This window comes from Tenrec ecaudatus, chromosome 3 (assembly GCF_050624435.1).
Source record: "Tenrec ecaudatus isolate mTenEca1 chromosome 3, mTenEca1.hap1, whole genome shotgun sequence".
In the NCBI taxonomy this organism is placed as follows: Eukaryota; Metazoa; Chordata; class Mammalia; order Afrosoricida; family Tenrecidae; genus Tenrec; species Tenrec ecaudatus.
The window spans coordinates 161689580-161706511 of record NC_134532.1 but is presented as its reverse complement, the minus strand read 5'-3'; the positions used below and the strand labels follow the sequence as shown (position 1 = coordinate 161706511).

At 36.2% G+C, this 16932-nt stretch overlaps 1 protein-coding gene across 8 annotated transcripts in view; it reads left to right on the top strand.

The window, feature by feature from the left end:
• The window catches only part of ADGRL3 (adhesion G protein-coupled receptor L3), a 1168212-nt gene that overhangs the window by 362373 nt on the left and 788907 nt on the right, over positions 1-16932 (top strand). For 7 of the 8 annotated variants that reach the window (XM_075544262.1, XM_075544264.1, XM_075544263.1 and 4 more), the window contains exon 4: positions 15034-15237. The exons of the other annotated variant lie outside the window; for it this stretch is intronic. In XM_075544262.1, coding sequence (XP_075400377.1) covers positions 15034-15237 — 204 coding nt within the window. The remainder of the gene's footprint in view (positions 1-15033; positions 15238-16932) is intronic. 8 annotated transcript variants of the gene reach the window in all.

Here is a 16932-nt window from a genome sequence, read left to right as displayed (position 1 = left end):
GCTGTTGAACTGTAGCAGTCCCTTTCCTTCTGCAAAGTCCTTCATGACACCATTTTGCCCACTGCCGTTGAGATGTTTAAAATGATTAGATCCATGGCCATTTAGAAGTAATGTTTCTTCATCATTATCACTTCATCCAGAGAAATGTGTAATCATGGCTAATTATTTTATAGCCACAAATTTTGTTGCTAGGTGGCATCAAGTCAGTTCTGAATCGTAAGTGACCCCATTAGGCACAGAACAAAACACTGCCATGTCTTGCGCCATCCTCACAACTGTTCCTATGCGTGAGCCCGTTGTTGCAGCCACTGCGTCCATCCATCTCGCTGAGTGCCTTCTTCGTTTTTGCTGCCTTTTACTTTACTTCAGTTAATTCTCACAGTAATATTATGGATTTATTGTTACCCATTATTGCCATTACCATTATACAGGTAAGGCATTCCAAGGCACTGAATGATTGAACAACTTGACTGAAGTTATACAGCATCTTACGTGTTACAGTGGAATTTTAAAATGAAGGATCTATTGAACTCTGGTCATACTGCCAATACTTATTGAATTATCATCAAGGGCATTCTCCCTCAGACAGAGTCCCATTCCAATGTGTCCAGTCATTAGGAAAGGAGAGGTAGAAATATTGATCACATGACTCTTCCAAATTCTAGATACGTTGGTCTATGAAGTCTGACAGATAAATCTGAGTTGCAATTCCAGTTCTGCTGTCTACTAGCTTTATAACCCTATTACGTGATAAACTCATCAATAAATACCAATTTTATTCATTGTGTGGCAGAAAATAATGTAAGCAGCAATAACATATAAATAGAAAAATATATGTGTAAGTTCTATTCAAACATTTGATGAGTTTTCAGAAAATTAATTTTCCCATTTCACAACTTGTCTTGAAACAAATATATACTCAGATAATTAGGTTAAAACTCATTTTGTTTATTCTTACCCTGAGAATAGTAAGAAAAAATATCTTCCTCTTAAATTTTATTGTTCGAGTTTTATAAAAATTTCAAAACACTAACTAAACATATATTTCTAAATAGACATGTTTTTGTTTAATAAGCTATATAAAATATCTAAACATATTTTTACCAAATATATAGGCATGCTTTAATCATTCTTTTAATTAGTAGCATATAATTGTCAGTATTTCTTTTGTATATGACCTTTGCATAGATATAAATAGAAATGAAAAGAATTCATTTAAAGTAGCATGTACATTAGGTGACCAACTCTCCACCTCATCTTAGAAAGCCTGGTTAAGGTTTTATAAAGGAAAACAAAATTTAATAACAGTATAAACAATATATGTATGCATACACACATATTTTAAAATAAAAATGTCTTTGGTTGTATGTTTATCTGTCCATACTTTATGTTTCTGTGTACTGTATTTCTTTTCCCTTTTTTCATGATTGTACCTTGTTCATATAGAGCCATAAAACCCTTATCTCTAATGCAATGAGAAGTGGCAGAAGAGGAGCAGCTAGAGCAGATGGCCAGTCTTTTTCTGTGAGCAAATGTATTGTGCAGGAAGATAAAGGATATTCTTTGTTCTATTGATGTAGCTGGGAAAAGGGGATAAGAACAGAATTGGAGAACAAAAACCCAACAATAAAGAAAGCCATCTGGGGCTCATCCTGACTGACAATAAAAGTCCATCAAAGTCCAGTGTGGGATCCTGGTTTAGGAGATCCAGTATTAAGAAGCATCTCAATTCCAGGACCATTTGGTTTGGAATTGAGAAAGTGGTGCTGGCTGTTCAGATATCATAACTATATCTTAATTGAACTTCACTTAAAATGATATCACAGTGGAAAAGTTAGCAACAAGATTTTTTGGATTTAATACCGAGGGCAATGAACAATCTATCGGATTTTCAATGTTATCTTCACAGAAGAAAAAACATACTTCTATATCTGTAATAGGCATAGTGTTTATCCATAACTCTGTTTTTATGTTATTAAAAAGATGCATTTACATTTATATGTTTATGGGTTTTATTGGTTAGATCCCTTTTATTATGTTTAAGAGTTATATAGACTGCCTTGTAGTTACTAGCTACAATGAATAAACCAACTCATATATTTAGTACATCATTTTATGTAATTCACATTTTGTGACAACTTAGAACATATTTAATGTATCCGTCATTTAAAATAATATTCATGTTTCTTGTAGCTTCTATTAAGATGTTAAGCTTTTGAAAGTACAAAATTTACATTTTGCTATGCAGAATTTAAGCTTAGACTTCTTTTATGAAGATGGGTTTATTAGTTTTGAGTCAGGTTGACTTTTAATCTGTTTAGCTTTATATTTTAGTGATTAATCATCCTTGAAATATTTATAATGTTTGCCAACCTAGATAACTTATTATATCTTCAGTAGCATCACTATTTTTATTATCCAATATGTTATACAGGAAAAAACCTTTGTCACGGTGTTAATATTTGAGGTCACTGCTAAAATAGCCAACAGCCTTCAAGAACTTACTTCATGCCACTGAATTTCTTAAACTCACTGAACAGACACTAACAGCGCAAATTATTCCACAAACAGGCATGCAATTCGGTTTACTTCATCTCTAAGAATTTGTTTCAAAATCTTCCCTGTTCACTTCGTACACATGTTTGCAAAGGAAGATGATTTTCTTTTGCGCTTCCACATGTAAAATGTGTTCCGTATGAATTGGATTGTGCTGATGGCATGATTATCATGTTTAAGAGAGTGCTGCTGGTTTAGTGGGTTACATGAACTGCTCAGCTCGAGGTCAGCCGTGCGAATCTAGAAACCCTTGAGCAACTCCAAAGGAGAAAGATGAAGCGCTCTGTTTCTGTAAAGATCTATGGTCACTGAGCCCTCTGTCGGGTCTCTGTGAGTCAGAATGGAATCAGTGGCAGGAGGTTGGATCATGTGTAACCTATAAAGTAAAATATAACTCTCTATGTTAATGTGTGAAGTATCAAGACTGTTTAAGGGTTTATCATACTATAGCATGACTATATTCTCAGCCTTTGTTGACTTTCTGCCTGAGGCTGACTGCTGCATACCGGATGTTGGATGGATTATGTTTATAATTAAAGTCATAATTCATTATTCACCTTACTTTTCAAATCTAAATCAGCCATTTATTTTCACTCCCAATATAAGTATGGTACTATAGATTTTATAGTCTTGTCTAAGAAACCACAAAATATTTTTCTATATTCATGCCCTTCATTCTGATTTGCAAATGATTTTGTAAAATCCAGTTAGAATATTTAGATGCCATGAGGGACAAAAAGTGTCTATGATTTTTTTTCAAATAAAGGGCTGTATATTATATTATAATCTGTTTAAATTGGCTCTTTAGGTTTATGATCCTACTGACAAATTTTTAAAAAATTGTTCTTTATCTTTTTGTCTCATTTTTAACCGATAAATTGAGATTAACTGTTGAATTTTGTTAATGAGTACATTAGTGTTTTATTTGTATCCATATTTTCATATTTCATGATTGCCAAAATGATTTACTAAAGTAGTTTTGCATTTTTCCCTCAAAATATTCCAAAATATTCATAAATTAACTGGAAATATCTTATTTTAATAAATCCATGAGAAAAAAACTCTCTAATCTTACTGGAAATCATACAAAAAGATACATCTGTGGAGTAATAATTCATATTTTTGAATGAAAAGACATGATGGTAAAGTGATTAAATATTTTTATATTAATTTTTCATAGATTTTTTTCACAACGGATTTTGGAAAAATTGATGCCAACATTAAAAATGTAAAAGGAGCAAAGAAAATATTTCAGATTTTAAGAAAAGCATCAAGAAAGTATATATTAGGTGAAACATAAAATATTTATTATAAAATAATGATGCATAAAGATAAAAACCCCAAAGTAGATAAATTGATAGGTGGAAGAAATAGCACTAATTAGTATGTATGTTATTGCAGAGTTATAGGGAGATACTCTCTGAAAACCAAATGTCTGAGGCAAGTATTTGTCAAAATGAAGAGATAAGGCAAGAGAGAAATTGAGAAATTATATTTTACAAAACTCTGGTCAAAGTGTGTATTATAAAGCTTGGGGAAGATTTCCTTGAGTTGTCTAAGTTGATCTCCACACGTGAACCAAGTAGTTGATGGCATATCTTGGGATCTAGTCACCATAGATTTAATAGTGACTTTGCTGGACTCTGTGTCGCTCACCAGCAGCTCAAGGTAATTGAGCACCGTGGGAAGACTGTGTATGCACATTCTGCACTATGCAGGCCTTCGGAGGCTCAGCCAATTTAAGAAGGTTTACAGATTCATTCTGAGGACATTCACCAACCCCGTTAATTAAAAAAGGGAACTAAAAACTCTGAGATTCTGATGAAAGATTTCTGAGGACTTATTTGAAAGTCATGCTTGAAACTTCCATTCCTATTTTCTCTAAAGAAACATCAGGCTCACTGTTCAAGTTAACCTGAAAAACATAATATTCTGGTGAGTAGGAGGAAACACTCAATAACCCAAGACAACATGTAGTTGTTTTCTTACCTGGAAATAATTTCATAATATCTTCTTTTTCATTCATGTCTAAGGAGGGTAATTTATTTATTTACACTGTTAGGATAGATTTCACTTATTTTAAAACTAATTTAATTAGATATAATTTATTTTAAATTTTTTATATACTCCTTTGGTTGTGCAAACATCACCATTATCTAACTTTAGGACATTTTAAACCCTCGAAAGAGATTACTCATACTTCTTAGCCCTGTTCCTAGCAGTCACTTATCATTATTTTCTTATTTCATAAGTTAGATATTTTATGTCACTGAATCGCAGAAGATATCTTTTTATAAGTTATGTCTTTTCACTTAACATAGCGTGTTCAAGATTAATCCATGTTACAGTGTGTATCAGAACTTAACGATTACTCTTTTATTTCGAAATAATATTCTCTCTGGTGAATGCACAGCATTGTATTGACCCCTTCACCATTTGATAGAGATTGAATTGGGTCCATATGTTTGGAGTGAGAGGAAGACAAGAAAATGGGTTGACAAACATGTAGATTAATTAGAACCTCCAAATTTCCCTTAGAAATGTAAGACTGTGCAAACACTTAGAACCATTGAGTAGTTCTTTAAAATGCTACATAAGTGTTTCAACATGACTAAACAGTTTCATTCCAGATGTGTCCCCGAGAGACATAAAAACCGGTCCATCCAAAATGTGCACACACATGTTCACGGCAATATTCACAAAAGCGAAAAGCCATGTTAGCTCATTGTTTCCATTTTCTCTTCTCATCTGAATTCTTTTGCTTCCTATTTTTGGTAATTATCTTATTTATAGTCATATAAATATCAAAGTCTATTATAAATATTGGATAATTTATTTTATTCCCATAAACTCTTTGTTTTTCTATCCTTGGGGCTTATCTATATCATATTTTAAAATAATATAATTGTTATTTTAAATTTTAAGGTGGCATATATCAAGGACCATAACGCATTTCAACTATGTTCACTTCTATTCTGTGAAAATATTACCATTTGGGAGAAATGATAAGGAGAGGCTATATAAAGTTAATGGTAATTTATAAGTGCTAATACTAACCAGAACTTTTAACACCATGGAATGGGAGGATGTTCTCAATATTTTAAGAGAGTAACGCTTACATGAAGCTATACTGAGATTTCCAATATGATCTGATCTGAGCTACTTTCTAATCCCAAATTGTAATACCCTTTTGAATGAAGTAAAAAAAACAAACAGAATCTTTCCGTCTAGTTGTAATTCTATTAATTCTAAGAAATTTAACCTTAACAAACCAGACTTACAGCGTGCTAATGTGCTAGAGGCGTCATGATGCTTACGTTGTTAAAATACAAGGGTCAAGTAACATAGTATGTAGAAAGGTCCCAACATAAGCGTCACATATTTAATCCTCAGAAAAAAGAGGGTCATTAAGACATACCTTTAGGAATTAAGACTAAACACCAAATGAGCTGGATAGTAAGTGAAATGTAAAATCAGCACTCTCTTGGGGTCACGTACTTTCCATAGTGGTGGTTCGAGGACTGCATTGTATATTCTTAATCCTCAAATGTGACAGTTTCTCTAATTATGAGTCCACACATTCGTACACAAATGCCGGCATTATATTCAGGACTCTTGCAGTGGACTGTAACTAAGTCCTTAATGAGTTACTAATGAACATCTTAAGCTTAGATCAGCATTCAGAAGAAAAAATGCTGAAGGGTGTTGGAAAGCTATTCACAGTGCAAGTCTGTCACTTTTAATTAGACTATGAACCCAGTAAAATTGCCTGCCTTCACTATTCTTTCAAATATAGGGGAATCTGAATAATGAGTGACAGTTATACCCCTCACCTTGATTATCATTAGTTTAATGGGAAGCAAAAGGAGATGAATTCAATGAACTAAATTTGCAAAGCCATTGTGTTGATTAAATGAAAATATTAAAATAATATGAAAAATTAAAATAGCACTTTATAATGTCTCATCCGTTCCCTCGGACTCAGGTGACTTTAAAGCAGTCTGCTCTGGCTGTTGTGTGAGAGAATAACGGATGACAGGAGGAAGAGCTCCAGGTCTGATTAGATCATGTTGTTGGAAACGAACAAAAAAACGTTTGCATTTATGAAAAGAAAAAAAAACCAGCTTGCTTCATGCATAATTGCTCCTCTCTAAGATGCTCTGAGTACCACAGAAGCATCAATCCTAGACCTTGCCTGAATTAGATCCAGTCTGCTCTACTGTTGCTTGGGATACAAATCAACAACTCTGGCGATTTTTAGTAGTTATCATTCTTTCCCTTAAAAGAAGAGGTAATAAAATTGGTGAACCAGCTGCATCTTAAGGAAACAGAATTGAATAACTCAGACTACATAAAATTCAAAGCCTGGTGTGGTGGCTTTCCTCCCCGAAGGGTACACCGTTGCTTAAAAGGGAGGCCTTCTGCATTAGTCAGATCGTTGTACTTTCTGTGAGAGTCCAAACTCAGTATAGGCCACAGGAGGCTAGTTTTGTGTTGTGCCTGTACAGAGAAATTAGAAGACAGACAAGAGGCCATTTTGACTTTTAGAAGTATCTCGCAACAATCACACATTATGCATAGCAGCACTGCAATGTAACTGATCATAGTTTGATAGTTTGAATCTGTTGACCTATCAGTTTATATCATCATTAGGACGAAACTCACCATTTATTCCTATTCACAACTGTTTCACGTGTTTACATTGCAAAAATAATGATTGAGGCAACCTTCTCCCTTCATAAAGGAGTCTAATCAGTGCTGTAGGTTAAGTGCTAGACTGCTAAGTCACTACAAAGTTGGCATATGAAACACACACCTGCTCCACAGAAGGAAGGCACACTGCTGCCCTGGTAAAGGTCTGAAGCATGGGGCGCATATACATCGTCACTGTGAGTCAGAATTGACTCGATGCCAGTGGGTTGAGGTCATCAATAAGCCACAATTTTACCCTCTTCTTTACCGCCATGTGAAAAAGTAATCATTAAGATCTAGTTCTTTTATTTATTTTATTAGTACTACATTTTGTTGACCTTTAAGTTTATTCACAACAAGTACTTGACTCTTCCACTATCTCAGAATGACGTACCTGGCATTTGTCATTGGGTTACATAGTATTCTGGTGAAAGGATGGCTATAATATGCTTGGTTTCATTTTGACGAGCTCTGTGGTGGAAATAGAGAGGAATCAGGGCTGAAGGGAAAATTGCTTACCACATAGGCTCTACCAACAGTTTGTGAAAGAATTCAGTCTAGGAAATGAGCCTGCTGACTTAAATGACGTCATCTCCAGCTGCACTATGAACCCAGATGGATATTTTATCACTGATGGGCCGTAATGTTTTATAAGACCAAGAAGTGAAACAGATTCTCTCTGTGTTAGAACTTCCATGTAATTTCTGCTTGGTGGCGTCCCCCATCAGGTGCTACAATTGGAACTTTTATGACTATTGTTAGAGATTACTGCCTTGCCTATAAAGAAATGATGCAGCTGCCACACAGACCTTGGAGAGAAGGCAAGAATGAAAGACTCTTTTTCTATTACCAACATGAAGCTGCTGGGGAAGGACAGAGCCTTTCCGGTATTCATAATGAAGCAGATTTGGTAAAGGTGTCATTACTTACTTGAACGGAAATGAAAGCAATAGCCTACTTGTCACATCTCTCTCTCTATGTCTATTTCTTTCAACGCACACACACACACACACACACACACACACACACACACACACACACACACACCAAACTCACTGCCATTGAGTTGATGCTGGCTCATGACAGGTTAGAACTGTCCCTGTGAGTTTCTGAGACTAACACTTTATGGGAGTCCAAAATCCCATATTGCACATATATCTATGTATATACACGTACACGCATGCACGTTGTTAGCTGTGATCAAGTTGGTTGTGACCCACGGTGACTGTAGGCACAAAGAATGAAATAGTACCCAGGTCTGTGCCATCTTCACAATTGTTCCTAAGCTCAAGAATAAGAACCATTGGGAGGATGCCTCCATAAAGATTTATGGTATTGGAAATTCTACGGGGCGTTTCTCCCCTGCCCTTTTCAGTCAATATGTGTCCATAGAAATTGACTTGAGGGCAGCGAGTATAGGCAGAGATCCCAGAAGAGCAGAAATGGTGAAGCACTTGCTTTTCTTCTGTGGTGCCTCTGCTTGGATTCAAAAAGGTTGGCACCACAGAAGACAAGCCTGGCAATGTATTTCTGAAAATTCAGTGTGTGAAAGTCTTGTGGTTCACTCTGGTGCATTGTGCTGCTATGGTGTTACTATGAGTCAGGGCTCGGAAGCAGTGAATTTCATTATCTGGTCCACAGAGAGTATTAAGATACCATTGCTGTAGCAACTTGATCTAGCTCTTGAATACTTATACTTCTTTTCTAGCTTCTTGCTTCATAATCTGTCCATGATCAATGTTCGGGAAATTTGGTGCCCCATTGACCTTTACAGTTTAGGAAGCTATACAAAAATATGAGCTAAATATGTTGATAATTTCTGGAGGCAATAGAATATTATTTTTTGTATTTCATGCTTGGTCACTATAGTTTGTATTTCATGCTCTCTCATTATATGCTCACTATAGAAACAGAACCAAAGATGTTTGAACAGTAAACATACATGAATGGAAAATGACCATAGGATTTGAATGTGGAAAAATATTAAACTAATTATGATTGTTACTTAATAGTACAACCCTAATGTTAAAATATAGTAGTTCATTCTCTTTATTTGGGAATTAATCTCTAAATAGGTATGCCCATTTTAAGAGACAACATTGGAGATTCTCTGAAAAATTGAAGATTCGGGGAAAACAAGATGTGTTGCTCTCCTTATGTTCACTTTCTGTCCGAAATCCAAAATTACAGTTGAAAATACCTGTGTTGCTTAGAACACTTGGAAATTTGCGTTTCAAATAGAGTTGAGAGAGGCAGGTAGGGGAAGAGGAATATCATCAAGGACATGACATAGGGCACTACTTTCAGTTTCAGGGTAATCTGCCTCGCCTAGCAAAGCATCTGCAGAAGAGAGGGGTTGGGATGGGAAAGCTATTCATAGACTCGCTTGTTTGTGGTACCCTCTATGTTGACTTTAGACAAGGGCGTGGCGAATGCCAAGATAAACTTGCTGCATCGATGGAATTGGGTTCCACAGAAAGACTGTGTTCTGCATCATTATCACTTTCATGTGGAGATTAGGAGATGGTCTTTGGGTCAGTATCAAGCACGTGGGCTGCATGAGCCTTTCCAGACTTGCGGTTCCATGCTTCTAATGGATTACCCGACTTATAAATATGATGCTTATCTTGAGAATTTACTTTAACATGAGCCCAGGCAAGAAAAATAGGACTTATATTTATAATTCAAATAAATATTTCCCACAAAGTCATGCATATCTTCAGTGTAATCTTTGCAACACTCGTATAAATGAAAGTTAAAATTTGAGCTCTGCCCTAATTGTTCTTCCCCATTGTACAGTTATAATAGTTTCTCCATTGCTTGCAGCTACTCATTGGTGCCTAAAATTTTTAATAATTTAAAGTAGAATATAAGTTCTATATACATGACGTATATTAGAGTGTAAAGAGTACACCTCCTTGTATTTTACACTCCTCATTTTCATCTCCTGTGAACAGCCTAGTCCCTCGTTTAAGCCTACTAGGCCTTGAGGAAACACACTACATTGGTTCTAATTTGAGTGTGTTTTGTTTTTTGTCTTCACTTAAATGATTTCATTTACAGACATTATTATAATATTTTAGCTGATGTGTCGATCTGAATTGTGTTGGTTTTAAACTGTCCCCTGCTTATTGAGGAATAGCTGTTTTCTAGGAGTTAGAATGGGAGCAGGGAAGGGGAGACTTTGCGCTCCTGTAAGGATTTACAGCCGTGGAAACCCAAAGGAGCATTTCTGCAACCTTCTCTAGAGTTTCTAGTAGCTGCACTTAATGGCAGTAAGTTCTTCTGTTGTCTTGAGTCATTAGAGAGTGCTCCTCGCATCTCGATTTTTTCCCCTGCCAAAAGTTTGTTTCCAAGTTGTATTCCATCTCCTAAACCGAATATTTGGTTCTCCCAAATTAAGGATATCAGATTGAGACATCCTTGATTCCTTTCTTCACTCTCTCTCTCTCTTCACCCTTTCTCAGTACTATCTCAAAATTGATCAGCAAAGTATAAATGAAATATCATTTTTCTGTGTAAATAAACATTTATATATCCCTTCTTTAATTTTTGAATGAAATATAATCTTTGGGGATAGGACCAGGAAGGTAATTAGATTATACATCAAAAGTTCTTTATAGAAAGGGTATTGAAAGTTATTTACTGAACTTTTTAAACCTCTGGCAAAAAAGCTGTCATTTTCAACTGTGCCAATACATAGTGAGGGCTTTTCTCTGTACACTAAGTTTCAGCAAACTGTGTCTCTAGACTCAAAAACTCTACAAACTTTATATACTCTCTTAGAAAAGTCAATATGCTTATAGATTAATAATCTATTACTAGATTTCTGTCTCCTCAATTATCTTAGACTTAAATATCCAGCTTCCTTTATGCAATCTCTATAGAATAAAAAATGCCTTAATCTTGGGAAGTGAATTGTTATTTTCTTAATGTCCAAAGTTACTTGTTTCTCAGTACTCTAATAGGAGATAGCGCTGTTATTCACGGAGTTCATTAAAATGCTATATCCAAATGTAAATCCTAGTTGATTCTAGGACATCCTATCATCCATCATCTCCATTGCTTGAAACATTGTTAGAATAGCAACATTTTAACCTGGACAGTACAACAGAAATCTTACACACACATGCACAATTATAAAAACTTTTTACTGTATACTGAGCAAAACCTTACAGATCCGATCATTAGTTTTATATTCAAGAATTCATAACTCACTGTAACATAACTCACTGCCTCCTGGTGCTTCCTCCCCTTCATTCCTCTTTCTAGCCTAACACTGTTCAACTTTGATTCAATCAATGTTGCCCTGTTTATCTTAAATGGTTGATTATTGTGACAGGCATAAGATCAGTTCCAGACATGAAGGGTGGGTGACTCAGAACCAGTCTCTATCCAACCAGTAAGCCTAGTCCCTTTCATAATTTTGAGGTCTGTTCAGTATTTTTCTCCCACTCTATCTAGGAGCTTCTAATATGATCACTTCACATAGATGTGCAATGCAGTTCTAACCAGGTACCACCTAGTTCTTCTCCCCTTGGGAATTAATATTTTACTGGTCCATTCCTCCATTAGTCCACCTGTTATTCTCATTTGTCTTCAAGTTCTCAACACTAAACTTTCCTCTTTGCCGGGAAAGACCATAGTGGCACTTTCAGTGGTCACTCACAAGCTTTTAAGTCCCCAGCCACTACTCACTAAATTCGGATTTAGAACATTGACTGTGAATTATGTTATAGCAGTTGAGCTCAGTGGTCCTGAGATTAAGGTCTTGAGCTGCCAGCCTCAGTGACTCATCCAGGCAAGGTATTTTCATATGCCAAAGAAGTTTTGATAAGTATGCTTCCCCATGTTCATGGATATATTTGCAAAATTGTGAATATACACATACAAATGTCTTTCAAAAACACAGACAGATCTATCTATCTATCTATCATCTATGTATTTGCCTACTATCTATCTGTCTATCCATCTATCAATCATCTATCTATCATCTATCTACTCCCACTCTCCCTCCCACACCCATTCAACCTGCAGTAGACTTTAGGTTCTCCATCATTTATCACCCCGTGATAAACCTAAAACTAAAATCACTGCCATTGAGTTCATTGGGTCTCATGTAGAACGGGTTAGTACTTCCCCTGTAGGTTTCCAAGACCATAACTTCTTACAGGAGTCAACACGCCATTCTTTCTCCCTAGGAGCAGCTGGCACCTTGCAGTTAGTCGCCCAATGTCTAACCATTACGCCATCAGGCTCCACATCAACCATGATAGTGAGGGCTTAAAAAAAATCCAACCTTGATGCTACACTGCTGAACCCTTGTATCTGTTCCTTTCACACTGCCCTCAAATCCATTCCCCTCATAGTGACTCCATAGGAAAGAACCGACTACCCCTGTAGGTGTCCAAGACTGGAAATCTTTACTAAAGTAGAAAGCCTCATTTTTTGCTCAAATCATTTAATGTATTTCTCTTATACTTTCAATAACATTTAAACCCTTTACTTTGGTTAACAAAGCTCATGATTGAGCTACTGATTACTTCGCTGCCCTCATTCAAGACCCTTCTGTCCTGGACCACTGCACCACCGCCATTCTGGCCGTCGTTCTATTCCTCGAATAGACGGAGATGGTTCCAGCAATGCTGTCATTCCTGGTGGTTGTATGACTAGCAAGATATTTCATTTTTAAGTGGATCCCCAGAGATAAATCATCCTCAAAAATCTTAAACAAACTAAATTTAGTATGGGACTCTATTAACATTTTCTGTAAATCACTTGTATCTACATGGTACTTTTCTTTACTGTACATCCATTTATTTGTGTATTTTCTTCCTCCTTCACCAATGTGCATACGATTCGTTAAATGAGCTATGCACTGACTTTTTTATTAAGATCTCTAGAACCTAGAAGAGGAATGGCACATGATGAAACCCAGGAAATAGTTGATTTAACTATCAACTGAGTGTATTCTCCATCACTTCAGATTTACTTGTATGTTCACTTGATGTTCCATCAAGTTGGTTCCTACTCATAGCAACCTTCTGTACACAAAGCAAAACTCTGCCAGGTCCTGACCCATCCTCACAACTGCTTTTATGTTTGAGCCCAATGTTGCAGCCACTGTGTCAATGTGTTCTGTGGAGGGCCTCTCCCTGTTCACCACCTCTCTCCCCTACCACACCTGAAGTTATCCTCCAGAACCTGGTCGCTTCTGACAATTATTTCATCATCACTATAGCTGAAAGTGGACGACAGCAAAACTTGGTAACCTCTTGTTAATTTTTTGTTCTAAAATATTTATAAAGATGCTAGGAAACGCATGCATTTTTGTAGTCATGTAAAATATTTTAAAAGTTAGAGTAAAATGTAAGACAGTGAAGGGAGAGTAATTTAGAAGTCAAAAGAGCAGAAGGAAGTGTCACCAGAGTGAAACATCAAAGGATGCAATCACTTAGAGATTTGATTTTCACAACACTTTTTTTGGTCTTAAAAACTTGTTTTCTACTTTAACACCTTTTTCATTTACACAGAATATCAAAATGGCATTCAAATTACCTTTCAACTAGATATTTTAGTAATTGTACATTATAATGAGTTTAAATAAAAATGTTTTAGGGTGGTATCTCAGAGATAACAGACTTACCTTTTAACATTTTCCTCTCATAGGTGGATTATTAAACAGATTCATAATATTATTTTTGCTCCTATTAAGATTTTTACCACTTAATATGACCAGTAAGGGAGTATTTTTTTTCTTTCTTGTTGAACATGGCTGATAACAAATATTTTATGTATCAAATTTTAGCACCACTGTGTAAGTTTCCAGTCTAGAAAATGACAATAAGCACCTCTTGCCTTATTACGACTTTTCCCTTCTGACTAGTCACTATTACTCATTAGCATTATTAAAGCATTTTTAAGTGTGCATGTTATTCTGTTAGAAGTAGCTCTGTAAAATGAAATATTTTTCCTTGTAAAGTCTTTTATTCCCTGTCAACAGGTATATATTTATCATCACTCCTTTTATTAAAGTAGTAGCAATTAATGCAGATAGAAAAACAGGAACACTCATGTATTAGCTCACAGAAAAAATTGCTCTTAAGTATCTGTGTTTCATAGGATTTAATGTATGACTTTTTATGTATTATTAAAAATATGTGTACAATTTTATTTTCTCATTATTGTCTTGGTTCTCCATACTCATTCATTTATGCAATCTGTACCATTTGTCAGTAAAATCACTGTATGGCAAAAATGTATGTATGTATGCCCTTTTTACGTTATGTCCATCACAGATCTTAATACAGTACCCTTCAGAAAATGTGATTTAATGGACCGGAATATTAGGCAAACAAATAAAAGAAAACAAATAAACAAACACCCAAACATCCATATATAACTTTCATTAAGACTTTTGTGTAAAAATTTGCTCAGAAACCAATATTTATATAACTATTAGTATTTATTAACTTTTTCAGAATGATGGAACCCTAAACATATAAACACTATATTTATAATACGGTTACTTTGATGTAAACAATTATGATTAATTTTCTATCCATTGTTAAGGGATAATTATGTTGTGTTTACCACAGCTCATTGTGCGCTAGGAGATATAATCTCCTCCTATCTAGGAGTGATTTAAAGGGATGTGGGGTGGCTGGAGTCCCTGGCCTGTAGCCTGCAGCAGAGAGCAGCCTTGCATATAGCCTCTACCTGGGCTACTCTGAGGCTGGCCTGAGATGAGCAGGGGTCTGATGGTGCGCCCTGCGGTCCCCGCAGGTGGCAAGCACAATGAGCGACATCCAGCCCTCGCTGCTCCACTCCGACATACTGAGCGTGGCCCAGGAGGTGCGCTACCACCCAGACATCTCCTTCAGCAACCGGCAGCAGAACGTGCCTCCGCTCATCGAGGACAAGGGCCCCGTGGAGCTGCCAGAGGAGTTCGCGGTCCAAGTCCCCATGGATCACAGATTGCAGCCCAAGGTGCGGCCAGCGGTGGGGAGAGTGGGGTGGGGGTGCTGGGCAGGGCCTCCTGGGAGGCTTGGCCCCAAACACATTTGGGTATTTGTGTGTGTTTTTTCTGCATCAACTCATTCTGGCTGATGTTTTCGTTTCATGGCCCTTTACTTGAAGGATGCATGCCTTTTCTCATTAGGTCCTCAACATTACATCGACATATTTGGTTTTAAACTTTTTCATCGGGTTTCAAGTATTTCTGCATTACCACAGGAAATTTCAGATTGCATTTAGTGACAATGTCAATTGTCATATTGGGCTGGTTGTAAAAATTAAGTTTTAACAATTCTGGCTGTCTGCTTTCGTCTGGGAAAATCATCAATGGAACTATTGATGTTTTTAAGAGAACATCTTTAAAATGAGGGATTGTGCAGCCTCATCAAAGCATAAAACCTGATATAAAAATTGTGGTTGCAGAAGCAACTTGAATTTCGTATGAAAATTCTGGAGGGAATTGATTTGCAATTCATCATCTGGCAAGTGGAATGAGTGGGATCAGCTGTCGGAGCAGCACTGCAGAGCCTCACATAAACCTTGCCTGAAATTCAAATCTTATTGTTTTACACAATATTATATTTTACTATATAATTACACAACGTCTAGGAACTCTATTTTTCTTCTTTCTTCCTTACAGCATTTTTCACATGCACCTCTACCCTCCCCCAGAGCACCATACAGTTATCATTTCCTGTGTGCGTCACAGCCTAAAACAGGGTGAAAACCATTGGACTGAGGGAGCCACGGGTCCCATCAATTCTTGTTGCAAATGCAGCCACCCCTCTATCCCGGAATTTTTTTGAAATTAAGTTCACAGAAGCTATAGTAGCAAATGACCATGAAACACCACGGAATTAGCTGTGTTTATTTGCCAAACCACATTACAGAATTCTCTACTAAAATAGCATGAACTGTTTTGCTTCAGTTTCGGGGCTGAAGGTGGTGCATTTCAAATCTACTCAAGATTTAAGATACCCAACTTCAATGATGGCAGACACGTGCACTTTTAGTGGCTCTATCTACTAAATCACCTGGCTTAATCTGTGGCTCAGGCCTGTCCAAATCAGATGACTAATTCGTTAGTGGCCAGGGCTGTGGAGCAGCTGTGCTTGTGATATGTATCCGTGTGATGGATGAGTGTGTACACTTCTATAGAGGCATAGAAAATGAACTCTAACGGGATCTGAAGATTCAAGGACTTACACGTATCTACCAAACAAAAATAAACAAAAACAAGTTCACTGCCATCAAGTCAATGCTGACTCTTAGTGACCCCCCTATGGGTTTCCAAGACTGTAACTGTTTATGGGAATAGAAATCCCAGTATTTCTCCCGATAACTATCTATCTGTATCTCCATATTTTATTATACAGATATTCATACTATAGAGATAGCTAATATAAATCTATATTATATATTGTATAGGAATATTTAATTTTCTACTTTGGGAATTTTATAGTTTTTAACTTATCTACTTTATTTTTTCTAATAGTATTTCAATCTGAAATGCTCTAAATTGTGGGATTTATATTTTTTCTAGAGTATGCTTGACTAGTTAAAGTTACTATCCTGCTCTTTTGTGTTATAAAATGCCAATATGAAAGTAATATTATTTAATCTCCTACAAAGACAGGGCTTTTAACTTCTCTAAAGAATTACTCTTTC